The sequence below is a fragment of the Tenrec ecaudatus genome, chromosome 4 (genome assembly GCF_050624435.1).
Source record: "Tenrec ecaudatus isolate mTenEca1 chromosome 4, mTenEca1.hap1, whole genome shotgun sequence".
Lineage (NCBI taxonomy): Eukaryota > Metazoa > Chordata > Mammalia > Afrosoricida > Tenrecidae > Tenrec > Tenrec ecaudatus.
This window is the reverse complement of record NC_134533.1, coordinates 72,916,251-72,937,241: the sequence shown is the minus strand read 5'-3', so window position 1 is coordinate 72,937,241 and position 20,991 is coordinate 72,916,251. Positions and strand designations below refer to the sequence as shown.

The following is a 20,991-nucleotide window of genomic DNA, read 5'->3' as shown; positions in this document are numbered from 1 at the left end:
CACAGTCGTTGAAACCAAATCCCTTACCGTCACGTGTAATAAGATAGGCGCTTCATAAAGGAAAGGGTCATTATATTCTGTTTATAAAATAGCCATTTCCCCAATCATCCTTCTGGACTCTTCTTCTAGTAGATAAATAGCGGGTGCCTAATGGTCTAAAATTGATGATGTGTTATGTAAACATTAGAAACTCTGCCCAAATTAAATTCCTGTGAATCATCTGTCTGTCTGGGGTGAACTTAGGATGAGTGTCCCCATTAGCTTTATTTTGAATTGCATTTATTTTGGTAGCCTGCCTCCTGGGAAAAATGTCCTTCATGATGCACCACATTTAAAATTAAAACAGATTTTTAAATCGTTCCGAATTAAGCCCAGACATTATGAAAAATAGTGAGCAGAGGCCTTTAAGCTTCTGAGCCTGAGATTCACACACAGCTCACTGGGCTTGCCAAGCATGATCCGTGTAAGGCGAAGACACTCTGCGCCCTGCTTGGGGGGGGGGGGGGGCTTTCCTCGCGATGCTGTGCTTGCTACGTCTTTGAAGCGTTTAATCTCCAGTCCCTGGTTGCTGTTCCTTACAGCGCAGAAAAACCCCAAACGGCTCATGTCCATTCGAAGGTTTTCCACTGCTCTCCCTCCAGAGAAAGGAAATGGCTTCCCAATAGCTTTGTGAAAGAGAGGTCTTCGGTAGCTACGAAAGCTATGAAGCTCTCACTTAGAAATGCGAAGCCCGAAGAACAGCTTCTAAAGCTCTCAGCCCTTCCCACCCACTAACTGTCACAAGCTCATCTGAGGAAGATCCTTCAGGAACCCTCAGAGGTGGCTTCTTACCGCAGCAAAGAGAAGACATCGTAGGAACTGCGGACACAGTTCTGATCCACCTGAAGAATGGTCTTCTGAACGTGTGGGTGACCCTGGAAGACAGGAGCACACAGAGTGGTCAGTCAGATGAACGACGTCTGTCTGTGCACAAACCCATCGCGCTGTTTTGTCTTCCTTTGTCGTGGTTTGTACACACCGCAGGGAATTCAAGTGGTCACCATTTCAAGGAAGGTCTACACGAGTTCCAATAGAACAGAAGTCTGACCTTCGAAGCAATTAAAGTTTAAAATAAAGTTTCTTCTAGCCACTTCCCCACAGAATCAATAATTTATGATCTAATTGTGGTGTGCTTCTCAGGGAAAGCCCAGAAGTCTTTTCATGGGTTAGAATAAAGAGTATTATTAAATACTATTAAAAAATGAATGTGTCAGCTCTGCTTAGCCATCATCTGTAATGTTTTCATGGAAGAAGGGGGGGGGGAGATTCCAATTTTTAATTTGGAATACCAGAAACAACTATTTGCACAGAGGCACAAAAGTGGTGGGAGCAACACAGCTAATTCCATTCAAAGAACACAACCAGTGAGTATCACTATCATTTGAGAAAAGTAAGATAAACAGTGGTTAAAAACAAAGACTCTGGACCGCAAACCAAGTGGGTTCCAATTCAACCCTTTAATACAAGGACTCTGTAATCTTGAGCAAGGCACCCAAGATCTCTTAGTTTAACCTTGTTTTGTTCCTCTAAAATACTACACGATAATAGCAACTACCTCAAAAGTTGTGTGGATTAAAGGCATTAATATTCATAGAGTAAAAGGTAAATAGCAAACACTCTATAAGTATTTTTAAAAGTGTGTCTACAGACAGTAAACAGATATTTAGGAGAAATGTAAGCAGGAAAGGGGAACTGCAACAAACAGTGCTACACTGTGGGACCACAATCACGGACTCCAAACAAAACGTGGATAAACCGCTCAATGAAAACTCACTCATTCTGTAAGCCTTCACCCAATTCACAATGAAAATTTTAAAAACTGAAAAAGAGTATTGAAAGAATGTCAGGGACTTTATGCTAACAACAGGACTTCAAACCAGTTCTTAGCTCAGTCATGGTCATGGAAGTAAAGCAAACATGTTTATACGATGTGGGTATACTGAAATGATGAGCAACACAAGAATGTGCATGGTGGGTGCCATACTAGACAATCTCCCTCTTAGGAAATGAGGGCAGCATGCATGTTATGTAGCAACTAAATCCCTTCATTAGCACAGCCAGAAGAGAGCAAGGTACTCAGTTCAAAGACCGAAGGCAGCTTGGAGTGAGTGGCGCTCTCCTGAGTCCTAGCAACACTCCAGTCTCCCGCATCCGGCTCCTGGAAGGGCTCACTATGCCTCTTGTGAGCCTCCCATTCCAGGGCTTTGACCCCTAATTTTTCCCATTCCAGTTATCATTCTGGTACACCCAGAGTTTATAAATTCAGGTCTGTTCCAAATTTGCTGTGCTGGCCATGTCTGAATGAGTTTAAACTGCTATGAAGTCTTGGTTACCATATGATGCAAACACATGACAACTTAGAATCATTTAAACTTAACAAAAGAAAACCCAAAACACCTTGCCAAAAACTGAAACAAGATGAAACACAAATATCTGAATAGTCCTGTATATATTTTTTAATAAAGTAATTTAAATTCTTCCTACAAAAAATAGTAAAGTATAAGTCCAGTTATATTCATGAATTCTATCATAAAAGAGAAAAGAGAGAACAGCATTAGATCTGCATTACTTCAATACCCAAATCTCTGTCTCTCTCTCTCTCTCTCTCACACACACACACACACAAATGGAAGCTTATAGATGCATGTCCCTCCTGCGTACACATACCATGGAATACTATCGCACCATAAAAAAGAATGAAATGCGGAGGCAAGCTACAACATGGTTGAACTTTGAAAACATGCTCAGTACAAAAGGCCAACACAAAAGATCACATAGGATAGGATTTGCCTTTACATGAAACATCTAAATTCAATAAATCCCTCGGAGACAGAGCGAAGACTGGTGGCCAAAGGCTGACGGAAGGAAGCAATGGATAGTGAGTGCTTACTGAGTACGGAGTTTCCTCTGGAGGTGATGACAGAGGTGGTGCTTAAATGCCTTTGAGTTACACACTTTAACGTGTTTAATTTTATCTGAGATGAAATTTACATCTAAGAAAAAGAAAAAAAACGTGGCTGTGAAAGTCATCCACATATCCAAGGAAGGTGGAGCAAGAGAAGAGAGGCCAGAGACTGGAGACTGTTGAAAAATTAAAATCATAAAAGGCACTCGAAGTAGATTTAAGCTTCCTCAGTGGTATGACTGATGACATTCCACTTTGCCTTGTATTTAATGTCTATTTCTCACTGTTATAAAAGCACCCACCCACTAACATATAACTAAAAGCAACATGCTACAGCAGAGAGCAAGCACTAAAGTGAAACGCAGGCTCCTTGCTTGAGTCCACCTGGCCTGTTGTATCAGTGAGGAAAATTATTTAACGTTTTTTGGTATCAGTGTGTTACACTACAAAACAAGAAAGTATCATAAAAACAGTTAGCTAAAAAAATGACAGAAATGCAAGCACAAAGCGGCATTCACGAGCAGTTGCAGTGAGCAGAAGGGCGCTGTCAGCATCTCCCTGTATCACAGATGTGACGCTCGCGCAGCCCTGTGGGGCAGAACTATTCTTGTCCCCCTTCTCGCGGTGAGGAAGCTGCGACACCGCGAGGATTAAGCAGAAGAGCCGCGCAGTCTGGCTCCAGGGCCCACGTTCTTAACGACCATGCTGTACTTGATGCTCTCCACGACCCTTCCCAGTTCGGAAAGTCTAGGTCCATGTACATTTAAGGCAACTCGAGGACATTAGTAAACCCTTCTGTTCCAGCTGCCACTTAGCAATTAACATTCTTGAAATATGCTAAAAGCCCCATTCTGAATGACACGGAACTTCACCAGATGTGCAATTCCGACAGATCGCAGAGGAGGGATTATACTGGAAAGAAAGGGCTCGTCTGTATCTGGTTATCTTTGTGAGATACAGCAAGTGCCAAAGAGCCCAGCAGAGATTGGTGTGTCACTCAAAATTCTTCTGCAGCCAGCCAGACCTAGCCATTGTTCCTCACGGAAGGGACAGGCGCCCGTCAGAGTGACAGCCTCTTCCACTGGGCAGGGAGAGGTACTTTCGCAAGTCCACCGAACAGGAGTGATGCTGGGTGGATGATGAGGTAGATCCCTAGAACAGAGGCCAGCCAAACTTTCCTGAAAAGGGTCAGACAGTGAACAGTTACGGTTTTGTGGGCCACAGATGATCTGTCACATACCATTCATTAAAAAAATACTTAAAAATGGAGAAACCACTCTCAGCTTGCAGACTGTAACAAAAGCAAGCATATATTGAACTAGACTTTGCTCACTCTTATGCTGGATCACTGAGTTGCCTTTTTAAGGTGAGTTTAAATTTTTAGATTTTCCGTTAGCAACAGTTGCAAGATTGCCATTAGCCCTCTTGAAATAATCTAGTTGATCCAACTACCTGCAAAGTGAACAGCACCACTGTTATTTGCCACTGAGTGGACTCAGACTTACGACCTTTGGACAGAAACATCATCTTCACTGTTTTGAGTCCACTGTTGTCATTGCGGTGCCAATGCATTTCATCAAGGGTCCCCCACACCCTTCCTTCCATGACGTCCTTCCTTTAGCAGGTCGCTCCTGATGACATACGCCCACAGCCAGTGACTTGGGGAGTGTGCCGCTGTAATCTATATTGCTTCCATCGGCTAGCTTTCAGAAGTAGGTCTCCAGATCTCCCATCCTAGTCTGTCTTAATGTGGAAGCTCGACTGAAACCTGCCCACCATAGGTAGCCCATCTAGCAGTCAAAATATTGATGTATTGCTTATCGTATCATGGTAACAAGCAAGCTACCACAGTACAACAAACTGACAGGTCGATCAAGGCAATTCCAACTCATACCGACTCTACAGGAAGGCAGAACTGCCCCCTGTGTGTTTCCAAGGCTGGAAATGCTTAGAGAAGCAGAAAGCCTCCTCTTTTTCCAGTGTAGTGGCTGGTGACTTTAAACTACGACCTTGGGATTAGCAGCCCAATGCATCACTCACTACACCGCCAGGGCTAGGGCAGACAAGTACATAGAGTTATTCATCTCAGTGTTCACTGAATGCGTAACACATACATACGAGGTGTTTAGCAACTACTATAGCCTCAAAGAGTACATACCCCAGTTAAAGTTCCGAGATAAATAAAGCAAAAGTGTCATTAAAAGCCAAACTCACAGCAACTCTATAGGTCAGAGTAGAACTGCTCCCTGTATGTGTCAGAGACTGTAACTCTTTATGGGAGTAGAAAGCCTCGTCTTTCTCCTGAGGAGTGGCTGGTGGTTTCAAACTGTTGACCTTACAATTAGAAGCCCACTGCATATCCACTAAGCCACCAGGGTGTCACCAAGAGAGTTTTAAAAACTACAAGAGTTCTAGTGTGGTAAAAATTCCATATGGTGGAAGTGGCACATCAAAAGCAGTATTGGGATGGATTAGCAGTAGGAAAAAGCCGAATGGCAAGCGTGGCAATAGGAAACCAGCAGCTACCTTGGGAGAAACGGAAACAGTGCTCGAAACTGGCCAGCTTCAGTTATGTAGGAATTTCTGGGGACCCTAGAAGGGAGAATAGACTGGGGGTGGGGGGTGGAGGCACAGCACACAATGCCTTGGCTGCCATGCTAAACCGTGAAGACAACCCTTGGGTACAGGGGCTTATAAAAGATTTCTCCGAGGTGTGTGGGGCGGGGGCACGGTATCATGATGGAAGCTGCATTTTAAGAAGGTTACTCTGCCAATGGCCCAGATGATGAACTGGAAGAGGCAGTGCATCACAACACCAGTTAGGAGACAATTTATTACACACACACGGAGCAATGGTAATGAAAGAGAGAAGTAAAGATAAAAGCAGAGACAGGCCGAAACCACAGTTGACTGCATTGGGGCTGATGAAGAGCAGGCAGTCAAGTCAGGTCAGGAGTTTGGGCACATCCAGCAAACAATGAGAATTTACTCCAGACAACTGTAAGCAAGGGCACTATGTTTTAGGAAGATAAATCAGGCAATGTTCAGTAAGACAGAGTGGATGCAGAGAGACTCATGCCCACAGGCCTGCCAGGCACCTACTATAGCAATGCAGCCTGGTTTGCTGCCCTCTGAGCTTAGAAGGAGGCAGCGGGGCTGGAAAAGCAGCCATGGGTCCCACAGTTATCTCCAGGGAAGTCTCACGAGAGTCAACTGGCTGGTTGAAGAGAGTGGATGGAAAAATGAAGAGAAGCAACACTGATTTTCAGATGGATGCCCGAATAAATGGAAAAATGGATAATACAGACCAAGGGAACTGTGCAGGAAAGTAAGCCCGGGGATGGAACACAGTTCCATCTAATGCATTGGTTGTCAACCTGTGAGGAGTGAACAACCCTTTCAAAGGGGTCTCCTAAGACCATCGGAAAACACATCTTTCCCATGGTCTTAGGAACCGAGACACAGCTCCTCTGTCTCCAGGCGGGTCCGCCCACATGCAGCTATGTCCACCTACGAGTACCCCGCATGAAGATTGTTACCCATGCAACACCATGCTTCAAGACAAAATTTCATTTATCTGTCATTAGAAATAGTTCACAATATATAATGACATATTGGTTTTGTGATTCATCACTATGCTTAACTATGTTCAACTTGTAACAATGAAAATATATCCTGCATATCAGATATTTACATGACAATTCACAACAGCAGCAAAATTATAGTTATGAAGTAGCAACAAAAATAATTTTATGGTTGGGGGTCACCACAACATGAGGAACTGTATCAAAGTATCGTGGCATTAGGAAGGTTGAGAACTACTGATCTAATGCGTAACAATTTGAGAAAGTTGAGTGTTTAAGCAGAAATGGCCCCCAAAAAAATGAAGATTGAGAGAATTAGGATTTTAAGCAGCTTGAGTAGCTTGTTGATGACAACTACTGAATTTCACTAAGATTTTAAATGATCTACTGCTACAGACGCTTCACTTATTTATGCAACAAATAATTCCAGAATGGTGGTTATGTGCTAGAGCTAAGTGAAGGAGAAGGCAAGCACGGAAGCTGCCCCTGCAGCTTACTGTCCAGTGCAAATAGCCTGTCACAGGATATGAGTCCATGACCAAGGACACGAAATGCAAGGTGCTATGGGTAAATATGGGAGCTCTGGTGGCACATTTAACCACTACTGGCTACTAACTGCAAGGCCAGCAGTTCAAAACCACCAGATGCTCCACAGGAGAAATGTGAGGCTTTCTACGTCCCTACAGGATTGCAGTTCGAAAGCTCACAGGGGCAGTTCTACCTGGTCCTTTGGGGTTGCTCTGAGTGGGAGTCACCTTGCTAGCAGTTGAGTTTTTGAGATGAAAATATGTAAGACGGCATCCAAACTGGAGTGTGGGGCTATGTCACAGGAAATGTGTCTGTGGACTGACTCTAAGCTAAAACTGAACAATGTTTCTCACCCACTGCCATGGCGCCAGTGGTGACTCAGCGACCCTGTATGACAGGGTGGAACTCTCCCTGTGGGTTCCCAGGACTGCAATACTTCACGGGAGCAGAAAGCTCCAGCCTTCTCCTGAGGAGTGGTTTTGGTGCTTGTGAAACTCCTGACCTTGCTGATTGCAACCCGAGGCACAACCACTGTACCACTAGGGCTCCTAGAAAAGTGATTGGGTAGGTCCTTAGAAATAAGGAGCCAGATCACAGTAAGACCCTTTCGTCTCTAAGTCCTCCTACTGAAATGATCTGGATAAGGAGGCTCATGATAAGACTTTCAAGAGCTAAATCTGCCTACCACATCAAGCACCAAGTAGGTATTTGCTTCCCTGTCCTGACTGGAGTAATTGGACCGACCCAAGGCAAACACAGGGGCAGGCTCTTTGAGATGGGGAGTCCCACTGAGGACCCGGCACGAGTGGATGGAGGCAGAGTGCGTGTAACTGAAATCATGCCAGAGTCTAGCCATATGGAGCGCCAGCGTGGAGACGTAGGCTTGCAGAGATCTGAGCCACCCAGATCCAATGCATGAATGAGATGCAAAGACAAGAAAGATCCGAGGGGAAGCCTGGGGACAACAGCTTCCAAGTTGCTCTGAGAGTTTCCCCAGCAGGACTCACTAGTGTGCTTCTGAGATGTTACTTCTAAAACCAAAAGTGAACTTGACAAGTAGTTCCTCTCCTGGTCTGAGGAGCCAGCCCCAAGCCCAACTCCATGGACAGCCGCCCCTCCCCCAGAAGAATTCACTTTAGAGGACAGCACTGAAGCTCCAGCTCAGGGAGACAGACATGTCTGATCAGAGCACATGGGAGCAAATGAAGGGAGAGGAAGAGAGTGGAACACATCCTGGCCCACCAAGCCTTGACGATGATATTCCTGCTCAGAGCAGTCTATGCACAGAGAGGACCATATGGCTGGCCCCACTATGAGACATGGCATCCCTCACTGACCCATAGCCTTACAGGGGACAACACTGGAGACACAGTGTGGGATTGCACCCGATCTGACCCAACCACACAGAAACAAAATACTGAGGGTGTGCAACAGAACAGCAAGGGGAGCAGAGCAAGGAAGTCCCGAGGGAATACCAAAAATGGACTTTGGGGCCAGGGCGTGGCACCCCATCAGACTCAGCCAGAAAACACCCCTAAAGGTCAACAAACAGATCTTGAACTATGCACAGGCGTTTCTTCTCGTCATTGATTTGTTGTTGTTGTTTTGTTTCCTAGTGGTTTGTTGTGCTCTGTCATGTTTTAGTGCATATTACTATCTCTGCAGGTCTATCTAGATAAGATAGGCAGGATAAACAATCTGAAGGAGAAAACAACAAGACCGAGGGTTCCAGTGGACATGGGAGAGGGGGAGGTGAGGGAGAAAGGAAGTGGTGTTAACAAACCCAGGAACAAGGGCACAACAAGTGATCCTAAATCGGTGAGGAGGGTATAAGAGGCCTGGTAGGGCGTGATCAAGGGCAATGTAATCAAGTCGAATAACTGAAACCTAAATGAAGACTGAGCACGATAGTGGGACATAACAAAGTAAAAAGAAATAAAGGAAAGAACTAGGAGGTAAAGGACATTTATAGAGGTCTAAATATAGGCATGTACATATGTTAATATATTTATATATGATGATGGGGAAAGAGATCTATGTGCATATATTTATAGGTTTACTATTAAGGTAGCAGATGGACATTAGGCCTCTACTCAAGTACTCCCTTAGCACAAGAACACTTTGTTCTATTAAACTGGCATTCCAGGATGCTCACCTTCCTGACACAATCACCAAAGACAAAGCAGGCACATAAGGAAATGTGATGAAGAAAGCTGATGGTACCTGGCTGTCAAAAGTTGTAGTGTTTGGGGTCTTAAAGGCTTGAAGGTAAACAAATGGCCATCCAGCTCAGCAGCAACAAAGCCCACATGGAAGAAGCACACCAGCCTGTGTGATAACGAGGTGTCAAAGGGATCAGTTATCAGGCATTAAAGAACAAAAAAAATCATATCATTGTGAATGATAGGGAGTGTAGAGTGGGGATCCAAAGCCCATCTGTAGGCAATGGGCCATCCCCTTACAGAAGGATCACAGGGAGGAGACAAGCCAGTCAGGGTGCAGTGGAGCAACAATGAAACACACAACTTTCCTCTAGTTCTTAAATGCTTCCTCTCCCCCACTATCATGATCCCAATTCTACCTTACAAATCTGGCTAGACCAGAGGATGTACACTGGTACAAATAGGAACTGGAAACACAGGGAATCCAGGACAGACGAACACTTCAGGACCAGTGGTGAGAGTGGCGATACTTGGAGGGTGGAGCAAAGGTAGGGTAGAAAGGGGGAACCGATTACAATGATCTACATATAACCTCCTCCTTGGGAGACAGACAACAGAAAAGTAGGTGAAGGGAAACATGGGACAGTGTAAGACATGACAAAATAATAATTTCTAAACATCAAGGGTTCGTGAGGGAAGGGGGCAGGGGTAGAAAATGAGGAGCTGATACCAAGGGCTCAAGTAGAAAGCAAATGTTTTGAGGAGGAAGGCGATAAATGTACAAATGTGCTAGACACAATGGATGTACATATGGATTGTGATAAGAGTTGAACAAGCCCCCAATGAAATGATGTTTAAAAAAGTAGTCCATCTCCTACTTACCTAGTAGAGTAAGAAATCATGCAGGGCAGTGCCAGAATACTGACTCATTCTACACTGGAGCACATTTTCAGACACAATGAGCATACTTTTTAAAAGTCTCTCTCTTTTTTTTTTTTTGCAACGACTCCCCAAATTGTTACATGATGAATCAATAGCCTGTGTTTCTATGTATGTTCCTTTGGACATTAATATACTTTAAAGTGTCAGCCAAGTTCAAACCGAGAAAATTCGAGTATTTCTGGTAAGCATCTTCAAGTCTTGGCCATCTTCCGTCTCCGAGCTCTGATGAAGCCCAGATGCTGAGCTGTTAAGGAGGAAGGTGAGACCTCCTCTTAGACCGTGGGCCCAAGCTAAGGCAATTGTATTCCCCAGATCGGAGACCACGGAGGATGGTTTTCTTCTCCATCCAAACAATGAGAGGCAGAGAGAAATGGGAATAGTGTCAGTAGGCAAAGGCACACAGATCCTGAAACTGAAAGTAATTCTTGATTTTATTTAATTCACGTCAACAAGGATGAAGACTCTTGACCGCGCTTCAGAGTATCTTGAAGTGCACTCTGGAAACAAACACAGTCACGTGCTATGAGTATAATGTGGACTAAGTCTTCCATTCTACTGATGTGGGAGACGCAAAGAGACTCTGGAAATGCTCTAAATTAAAAGTTCACTTTAGAATAGAGCAAGATAGGAACAATGTCAGCCTAATAGACTTCAGTCACTCAAAAAACAAAAACAAACAAACAAAACCACTTACAAAGCTATGCTAAATCCTAGAACTATACAGAGTAAGACACAATCTCAGCCCTGGGGGTGTAGTGGGTACACATTGGGCTGCTTACTCCAAGGTGAGCAGTTTGAAACCACGGGCCACTCCTTGGGAGAAGGTGGAGGCTTTCTACTCCCGGAAAGAGTGTAATTACAGTCCCAGGGACTCACTGGGGCAGTTCTACCCTGACTTATGGGGCCACTATGAGTTGGCATCGCCTCGTCGGCATCGAGAGAGGGAACAGACAGGATAGGAGGGGGAGTTACGGCAACAGGAAGAGAAGGCTAACAATGACATCATGTTAACTAGTATTAGTGATGATGGGATTTGTTTTTTTAAAACGAAGGATTCCCAGTATTGTAGGAAAAGCTTAAATTGAAGGTGACTTGGAGTTGGGATGGGTGGGAGGCAAGAAAAGAGGTCAAGAAAGCACTAGTTCTAGAGCTACAAACAATCAAAAGTTTTCAAAATCATAAACAAAACTTGAAACTCTTTGAATCCCTCGGTGAAGACGAGTCAAGAGGTCTGTTTCTGTTTACTTTCAAGAATCTGAAACAGCCATCTGACTCACCATGCTTGGCTTTGCATCTTCCAGTTTCATATTCTGAAAGCTCCGAAGTTGAGCTCAGATGACGAGCCTGTCCAAGTGCCCAACAGGAAATGTGGCGTTTTCCCAGCTTATTCTCCAGCTGCAATGAAGAGGGAACGGGGACCACACTGCAGCAGCCGGATTTAGAAATATGAATTACAGGCGAAGATGAGTTTTCCAAACATCTGTCAGGAGTTAGCTTTATCCATGAGAAGAGAAAAGGGGGAAGTGAGTGAGAGACAGAGCCTCAGAGTGGAGCCAAACTAGTGACTGGTGCTTGGAAGTTTCGTGGGCGCTGGCGGGTAGACAGACTTGTGGGCAGTGAGTGCCCACTCTGTAAGAATCGATAAAGCACTTCATAGCTTTCACCTGCCCTGTGATTCTCATAAGGCCTACCTATCTGATCAAATGCTGTTCTAAACAGAGCCTGAAGATGTGTCAAATCTTTGTTTCCTCCATTTTGTAATGCAAAGGGGCCAGGAGAAGTAGAACACATACACGTATGCTCTTTGTGTGCATCGTCAGCTTTTCCTCAGTGACGCTCTGAGAGGCGGGGACAGACATTTCCCCACACCCAGCTCCTCTCTGGGTTCAAACAGGAACTTGCTGAGTGCTCACTCAGCCATGCCCTCCGTGGGCCTTGGCAGCCCTGAGAATGCCTTCACGTGGCAACCAAGAAGAAAGAGCCGTCTTTTTAGCTTCTCGGTCCTACAAAGATAACTAAGTGGGACGAGCTTCCCTTTCCTGGCGTTCTGCATCCTAACCCTAAAACTGATTACATTGCGATAGCCCAAAGAAAGTATCCCTAACTATACTTAATCACAACTAAAGAAAGCAAATGATGGGGGGAAATTTCCAATAGAAATGAAATGACGGCTATCCTCTGGACGCCCTCCCGCCCAACCCTAGAGGAACTAAACTCTCGTCTGCAGCTCGACTTGAGGCCTAAAAGGTGAACAGGGGCCCCGTGGGCACAGTGGCTGGGTGTTGGGCAGCTCACAGCAGTTTAAAACCACCAGTTGCTTCTCAGGAGAAGGATGAAGCTTTCTACTCCGAGAGTCTGAGTCAGTCTGGAAAACCCACAGGGCCAGTTCCGCTCGGCCCTCTCTGCTCACTCCGAGCTACCATGGCCTCGATGGCAGTGAGTGAGTGAGCGAGTGAGTGTGAGTGTGAGTGAGTGAGTGAGTGAGCGGTCACGTGAATGGCAGCAGGAGGCCGGGATCCAGCTCCGGAAAGCAGGAAGCAGGTGAGGAAATAATGGAAACCATAAACAAAGGGAGGAAATGGGAAGGGTGTTATTATACTGTGGAGATTGGAACAAATGTCATGAATTATTGAATAGAAAACCAAGTTACTCTGTAAACCTTCACCCAAATCACAATACAAAGTTTTGAAAAATAAAATCATCTAACCTATGACCTCTTTACAGATGAAATGGTATCACGAAGAAGTATATATCTAGAATGAGAGATGGGTGATCTCATCTTGGTTCTGCCACAAACTCAGCTTAATGTCTTGTCTATTTATTCCAGAAGTATTTGCTTTATGCCTATTAGGTGCCTGGAGCTGAGTCTAGATCTAGAGATGCACAGTGAGACGGTTTCTGCCCTCTAGAAAGGGATACAGACGGCACCCACAACACTACAATACACTGAGACAACTGCTAACACACGTACCTCACAGGGCTTCAGGGACAAGTCACTGGAGAGGAATGGCAAGTTACCATGCTCAAGGAAGTCATTTACCTTGCTGTAGCTCATTTTCCCTGCAAAGCCAATAATGCCAATAATAGTTGCCTCTTCCTCTTTACTCTACCGCTGACTCGCTTTTCAGTACAGAGCAGTTAAAGTGAAAAGAAGAAATGATGAAGCAAAAGATCTGAAGTTTTCAAAGGGTAGTTCAAAAAGACAAAGTATTATCATGAAATAAAAAAGAACAATGGGCATGTCTCAAACTGAGACTTGAAGGTAAAAGTCACACCTTGAGTACCCCTACTGAAGGATTCTATGGGCAAATAAAGGAATGGCACCAGAGGCATTGAAGACGGTGGGAAGACTATCCAGTCACTGTACCGAAAAACAAAAGCCAGTTAAAATTCAATCATTTCAGGAGGGAGCAGATGCTTATAAACCACTGGTGCAGGTGAACCAGCAGAGCTACGGGAGCTGGTGAAAATCAAGGCTCCAGTAACGGATGGACACCGAATGACACACGCCAACAAACAGACGCCACGCTGGAAGGAAGTGTCTACTCATCTTGTCACTGTTTGGAAGCTAGCTGTTTGGCCAACCAACTAGAAGTGATCCCTATCTGTGTCCGTTCCAAAGAGAGGCAATCAACTGCAATGTGAAAATTAACTCCCAGATGTACTTGTGGATAAGCCGAGTTTTTTTTAGGTGCCCTTGGGTGATATTTGGGTCGACTTATACTTGAGTGTATACAGTGTGTGTGTGTGTAGTTATATATAATTTCTAACACACTAGCAAAATTCTGAAGACAAGTAAAAAACAGCTCTAGCCGTACATCAATAGAGAACTGTCAAAGTTGAAGCAAGACTCAGAAAAATACATGGACCAGGAATATCATGGATGTCAAATGGATCTGGGCTGAGAGTATCAGAAAGGTGTTGTAACTGTTTCATTAACCACATAAAGGCATCCAACCATACCACATTATGGGTAACATTACAAAGAATGAAAATTCCAGAACACATCAACATGTTCTTGCGGAACCTGTAAGTGTCAAGAGGCAATGATGAACGCAGAACGAGGGAAAACAAGTTTAAAACGAGAAGACGTGGACAGCAGGGGTGTACCTGTTCCCTTTCCCTACAACGTGCACGCTGAGCCCACAGCCCAACGAGGGGGACCTCAAAGAGAGCACGGCATGAGGACTGACAGAGGACTCCTGAACAACCTGCGATACGCACATGACACAGGTTTGCTTCTTGAAAAAGGTGACGTGAAGTGCTTACTGGTGTAGGTAAAAGGCTACAGCCTTCAGTAGGCATTATACCTGAACATGAAGAAATTCAAGTTGTCAGGGAAACTCAAGTGACATATTGCATTGGGCAAGTCTGCTACAAAAAAAAACTTTTAACCATCTTAAAAAGCAAAATGTCACTTTGATAATTATAGTGCACCTGACCCAAGTCACGGTATTTTCAATAGTTTCATAAGCATGTGAAAGGTGGACAATGAAAAAAGATTCTAGAGGTCAATTGGGGTTTTTCCATTATAAAGCAGTGCCATCTACTGGACTCAAACGGTATTGCTGCTCTGGTTTTGTGTTCTGAGCAAAGAACCGGACTTGGAAGTACAGCCAGGGTGCTCCTGGGAAGCAAGTTTAGCGAGACTCTGTCTCACATACTTTGGCCATGTTAACAAGAGAGACCAACACTGGGAGGACATCATGCATTGGAAAACGGAGGGTTAGTAAAAAATATGAAGACCCTCAACAAGGGCTGATCCAGTGGTTACAAAGATGGGCTCAATGTGGGAAGGATTTTCAGAATCCACATGGCCTCATACACTATGAGGCTCTGTGAGTCTAAACCAATTTGATGGCACGTAACTATGTCTTTTAGGGATCCCTGGGGGCACCCTGGGAAAGTGTGTGGCTGCTCACTGAAAGGCCAGCATTTAAACTCACCAGCCGTTCCAAGGGAGAAAGATGTGGCTGCCTGTTTGCATAAAGATGTACAGCGGTGGAAACTATGGGGCAGTTCTACTCTGCCCTATGTGGCTGTTATGAGCCTACGGAATCAACACACTGCTACCTTGGAAGGCCTTTTAGCACTTTGCCAACCTCACAGTGGTTAGCCAGTTATTGTGGCAGCTAGTGAAAAACAAGGCTTGCAAAGTTAGAGGTGGGAGATATACATAAGGAGGTAGAGAAAACATCATTCCCTTAAGATTTTTATTCTCAATTATAAGTATGCCAGTCTTAAAAGCAGCATGCATTCGCCTACAGTCATTCACAAAGTTTTATTGAGAATTCCAGGCACTGTAAAACAAGGGTGGCAAGATTTCACCTCATATACTTTGGACATGTTATCGAGAGAACATTCCTGGAGAAGAACATCGTGCTTGGCAGAGTAGAAGGACAGAGAAAAAGGAAGACCCGCCACAAGATGGACTGACCTCGTGGCTGCAACAACGGGCTCAAACCCAAGAACAATTATGCGGATGGCGCGGGGCGGGCAGTGCTTCGTGCTGTTGTGCAGAGTTGCTGTGACTTGAATCAACTCGACAGCACCGAGCAACAACAGGGGTAATCTTGACAGATTTTCTCAAAGGACACAGCACAATCACAGGAAGTTTCTGGGAAGATGTTCTGAGAATTCAATCTGCTTCATAAGATAACGGAAAGCTGCTAAGTCTCAGAGGTTAGCAAGTATTTCCTTGGGAAACTTTACACACCCACCTGATATCCCTGATCCTGACCCTTCGGGCTGCGTTTTCTTCACAAAACCCCAACTACATCAAAAAGAAACAAGCTTAGGCTCCTGTGATTGGATGCCATCCTGACATGATGCAAACTGACCTCTTTAGGGAAGGGTTCTTGGGGAAGGGGTAGAGATGGACACAGCACCCCCAGCACAGTGCACTCCTAGGTGGAGGACAAGATGAGAAACCACAGTTTCAGGTCTTGATAGTTTTAATAAAGGTTTCTATGATTCTAGAGCAATACTTTTTTAACTTCCCTTCCTATTTTAATCAAAGAATTTCAAATGTAATAAACCATTTCTCAAACACCTTCCTGATAGAACAAGCTACTTTCAGCACTGAAGTGGGAGGTGTGAGATTTACTAGGCCGCTATAAGCTCGACGGAAGTGAGTAAATTGTTTGGGGCAGCAGAAAGCCTGAGCTGATAGCAACGTCTGCTTTGACGGCCATGCTGGCTGCAGGCACTCTAAGAGGCTGTGCACAGAGGGAAGCTTCAGAGCAGCACAGGCAGCAGCAGCCAGAATAAAGGGGTTCTGCTCACTGCTAATGTGAGAAACCCAAGAATGCCAGAGAACTGACAGGCAAACTTTAACTCACCATTGAAAGGTGGTTTTAAATGTGTTTCCTTATTGAATGCTTCACAAGAGTGTCTTTTTTTCCTTTCACATAGAGCCAATCTTACAACTCAATCCCCTTCTGAGATCTCCACTGCCTCGGCACTAAAAAACAATTATGGATTTTTCAAAAGCATATCCATTTACAAGTACTGTGATTACAACTGTATTTGAATTTATTTCTGCCACCTTACTACCTGCTTCTGGGTACAATTTATTTTCATTTTTGTTTTAATTTTCTGGCTCCAAGTTGATAAAGTTTTCTATTCTATAGAGGAGCCCTGGTGATGTCATGCTCATTGGGCTGCAATCCATTGGGCCAGCAGTTCAAATGCAGCAGCAGCTCCGCTGAAGAAAGCCTGGGTTTCTTACTCTCGTAGACTGTCTCAGAAACCCACAGTGGGGTCCCTATGAGCCAGTGACGATGGCATTGAGTTAGTTTTTCGGTTTATTCTACCGAACCCTTTTTTTCCCCTTCTGCAAATTGGAAATCTAATTTCTCTATTTCTTTAAATTTTACACACACACACTTTACCATCAAACTTGTCTAACAAATTCTAAATTGTTCCCTGTCTCAGTCCCCCTCCCAAACCAATCAGTGACCTGGACTGGTTTAGCCCTCTCAATATTCACCTCATCTTAGCATTGTTATCGAAGGCAGTATTTCTCAAACGCCAGTGACAGGCCCGGTTGCTTGCTTTATTTATTTGCTTACTTTCTCAACCCATTGTGAGCTGAGACTCTTGTACACAACAAACAAGCTACCATGATGTCCAGTTGACATACGTGCTTTGAAACATCCGCTCTCACCTTCTGCCCACAGCCTGAGGAAGTACAGTTCGTGGACAATGATTAGCTTGCTTTACTTTATAAAACACATACACTTGTCAGGCTTCAGTTTGTTTGCTTGTTTACAGGCAGTGATTAAATTCAGCAACACGGTAGCCGTTTCTATGGCCCTTGGTGTTTGCTTATATCCTGCATCCTCCTTTAGAACCCCTCTCATGGCCTATCATGCAGTAGAAGGTGTAAGGAGAGTACACGCTGTCAGCGGTTCGAAACAAACTGTCTCTGCTTCACGTTTACTCTGGATCACTAGAGAAATGAATGGGAAACAGCAAGCACATTGAAGACCCATTTCTTCTGCATCTGTAGTTGCGATGAGAGGTCTGCTGTCAGTGTAAATTTGCAGGTACTATCTCTCTTCTCTCTGGTAGCTTTCAAGATATCCTCTTTTGAGATGACCCTTAAAGTTCTGCACTTTCTCTAAGGAGTCTTTTTTCAACCCCCTTTTATTACAGAAAAAGTTCCACCTCAGGTGTTAGGCTATTTATGCCCCTAGGAATCCATTCCAGCCATCCTTCCTGCTTCGAAGAGCATGGCTCTCTGCTACCAGAAAGATCACAACAAAGAAACCCCCTCCAGACAGTAACACGGTTTGTACCTGACTTTGTCACCCACGGGTCTTTGTATGGCAGAGGACGGTCTCAAAGTTCACACTTACCATTCTATCTTAACCGAAACTCCTGTTTCTGGCTTCTTAAGAAATGCTATAGAAATGCTTCTTAAGAATTAGCCTATCATCAGGGGGAAAAAAAATCTTACCATAGTGAATGAAGGGGGAAGTGCAGAGTGGAGACCCAAAGCCCATTTGTCGGCCACTGGAGACCCCCTCACAGAGGGGTCTAGGGGAGGAGATGAGTCAGTCAGGGTGCGATATAGCACCAATGAAGAATACAGCTTTCCTCCAGTCCTTAAATGCTTCCTCCTCCCCAACTACCATGATCCAAATTCTACCTTGAAAGTCTGGATAAGAGCAGAGGATGTACACTAGTGCAGATAGGAGCTGGAGGCACAGGGAATCCAGGGTGGATGATACCTTCAGGACCAGCGGTGTGTGAGGGGCGATACTAGGAGGGTAAAGGGTGAGTGGGTTGGAAAGAGAGAACCAATTACAAGGATCTACATGTGACCTTCTCCCTGAGGGACAGACAGCAGAAAAGGGAGTGAAGGGAGACGCCGGACAGGGCAAGATATGACAAAATAATAATTTATAAATTATCAAGGGCTCATGAGGGAGGGGGGAGGGGAGAGGGGGAAGCGGGAAGCGGGAAGGGAGGGGAAAAAAGAGGAGTTGATACAAAGGGCTTAAGTGGAGAGCAAATGCTTTGAAAATGGTGAGGGCAAAGAATGTACAGATGTGCTTTATGCAATTGATGCATGTATGGATTCTGATAAGAGTTATATGAGCCCCCAATAAATGTTAAAAAAAAAAAGAATTGGCCTGTATCGCTTATTTGAGCACACTATACAGCATCAAGATAAGCTAGGCTTACACATTGATTAAGCTCATTACCCTTCGAAGGACTGAAGTTACGAAATGCCCACTTATTCCCATCACATATCCCATAACCTTTTTGAGCACACAGTGGCCACCTGGGATATGTCAGCTCTGCCATTCAGAACTGTCTAGTTTGATGAAAATCACGCCACGTTCCGGGCCAGCTTCCTCACCTAACAAAGAAGAAAGAGTGAGGCTATAAACGGCAAGATGAACGGCATTTAGGGCACGGCGTGTTAGTACTCCATTAGTGTTAGCTGCCGTTAGTATCATCATTGGTGGGAGAAAGCACGCACTCCGCAAAGAGGAGAACGTTTCTGCCCGACTGCCCGGGAGACAAGGTTATGCAGAGAACACATTCCACCTTCTCTGTATCCTCCACCCACCCTCCCCGGGAGAGGCAGGGGACGCACCTGAAGGGTGAACTGGGGAGGTAAAAACTGCGCAAGGGTCTCGTGTCACTCTGAGCGCTTCCATCCAGGAGTCTCTTCAAAGCACAGAATCTGCTGTCTGGTGGGAGGCGCTGGCTGTGTCCCAGCTTTGTTTGTCATTGTGGGGCAGAGTTCCGTTCCAGAGGATGTAAACACAAACTCTTTAAGTGGCAGAACTCATATGTTTCTTCTTTAAAGCTATGTGTTTTTATTTTTCAGGGAAAATTCTGCCTAGCCAATTCATGTAGCCAGGTAGACTCCGGTTAGTCGTGATTAGCATTGTTCTTTTAAATAGGAAGTTCTAGAAGCATCTTAGTGTTTCGAGCTTCTTTGACTTACTTAGGAAACTGTTCTCCAGCCAATGTACAAGAGAAAGATTATGTTGTTGGCTTCCAAATGAATTCATAGTCTCACGAAGCCTATATAGGGTCGCTATGAGGCTTAATCAACTCAATGACAGGTTTTTTAGTAATTTTTGGTTTATTTTCTTAGCAACAAAATAATTAGTATGATTATCATTTTAGTAAATAAGAGAAATATTCTCCATGTCGTCCCATTCTTTACAATCTTTAAAAATAAGAAAAGGTGACTCTCAGATATTATTTAGACACTCCCATGGCTAAACTAGGAATACCTTTGACACACTTCGAATCAGGATGTTGTAGCAGGAAGCAATTGTCTGAGAAATACAATTTCATGCGAACCTAAAATTCTTATTTTAATAAAAATATCTTCCAATAACCTGTAACATGCCTGAATAGTTCACTAGTGTTTAACTCTAATGCCTGTTTGCTGCCATATTTTTAAATGATCAGTTGTTCTATAAAGGGATGGAAAATGCACAAAATGGATGAATATAAGAAACTATGTTAATCACTGATAACAAACACGTTGTACACCAGTGGTTCTCAACCTTCCTACTGCCTCAACCCTTTAATACACAGTTCCTCAGGCTGTGGTGACCGCCAACCATAAAATTATTTATGTTGCTACTTCACTATAATTTTGCTATTGTTATGAATCATAATGTAAATATCTGATATGCAGGATGTATTTCCATTGTTACAAATTGAGGATAATTAAAGCATAGTGATTAATCACAAAACAGTATGTGATTATATATTGCAAACTACTTCTTTTTTTTTAACAATTTATTGGGGCTCATACAATTCTTATCACAGTTCATACATATACATCAATTGTATAAAGCACATCTGTACAGTCTTTGCCCTAATCATTTTTTTCTCCTCTTTTCTTTTTTTACATTTTATTAGGGACTCATACAACTCTTATCACAATCCATACATATACATACATCAATTGTATAAAGCACATCCACACATTCCCTGACCCAATCATTCTCAAAGCATTTGCTCTCCACTTAAGCCCCTTGCATAAGGTCCTCTTTTTTTTTCCCCTCCCTCCCCTTGCCCCCCTCCCTCATGTGCCCTTGGTAATTTATACATCGTTATTTTGTCATATCTTGTCCTATTCAGAGTCTCCCTTCCCCCACTTCTCTGCTGTCCCTCTCCCAGGGAAGAGGTCACATGTGGATCCTTGTAATCAGTTCCCCCTTTCCAACCCACTCACCCTCCACTCTCCCAGCATCGTCCCTCACACCCTTGGTCCTGAAGGTATCATCCACCCTGGATTCCCTGTACCTCCAGCCCTCATATGTACCAGTGTACAGCCTCTGCCCTA

General features: G+C 44.2%; 1 protein-coding gene across 5 annotated transcripts in view; it reads right to left on the bottom strand.

Annotated features, from left to right (window-relative positions):
* UVRAG (UV radiation resistance associated) overlaps window positions 1-20,991 on the bottom strand; it is a 276,222-nt gene that overhangs the window by 194,395 nt on the left and 60,836 nt on the right. For all 5 annotated transcript variants that reach the window (XM_075546293.1, XM_075546292.1, XM_075546294.1 and 2 more), the window contains one exon: window positions 832-914. In XM_075546293.1, coding sequence (XP_075402408.1) covers window positions 832-914 — 83 coding nt within the window. The remainder of the gene's footprint in view (window positions 1-831; window positions 915-20,991) is intronic.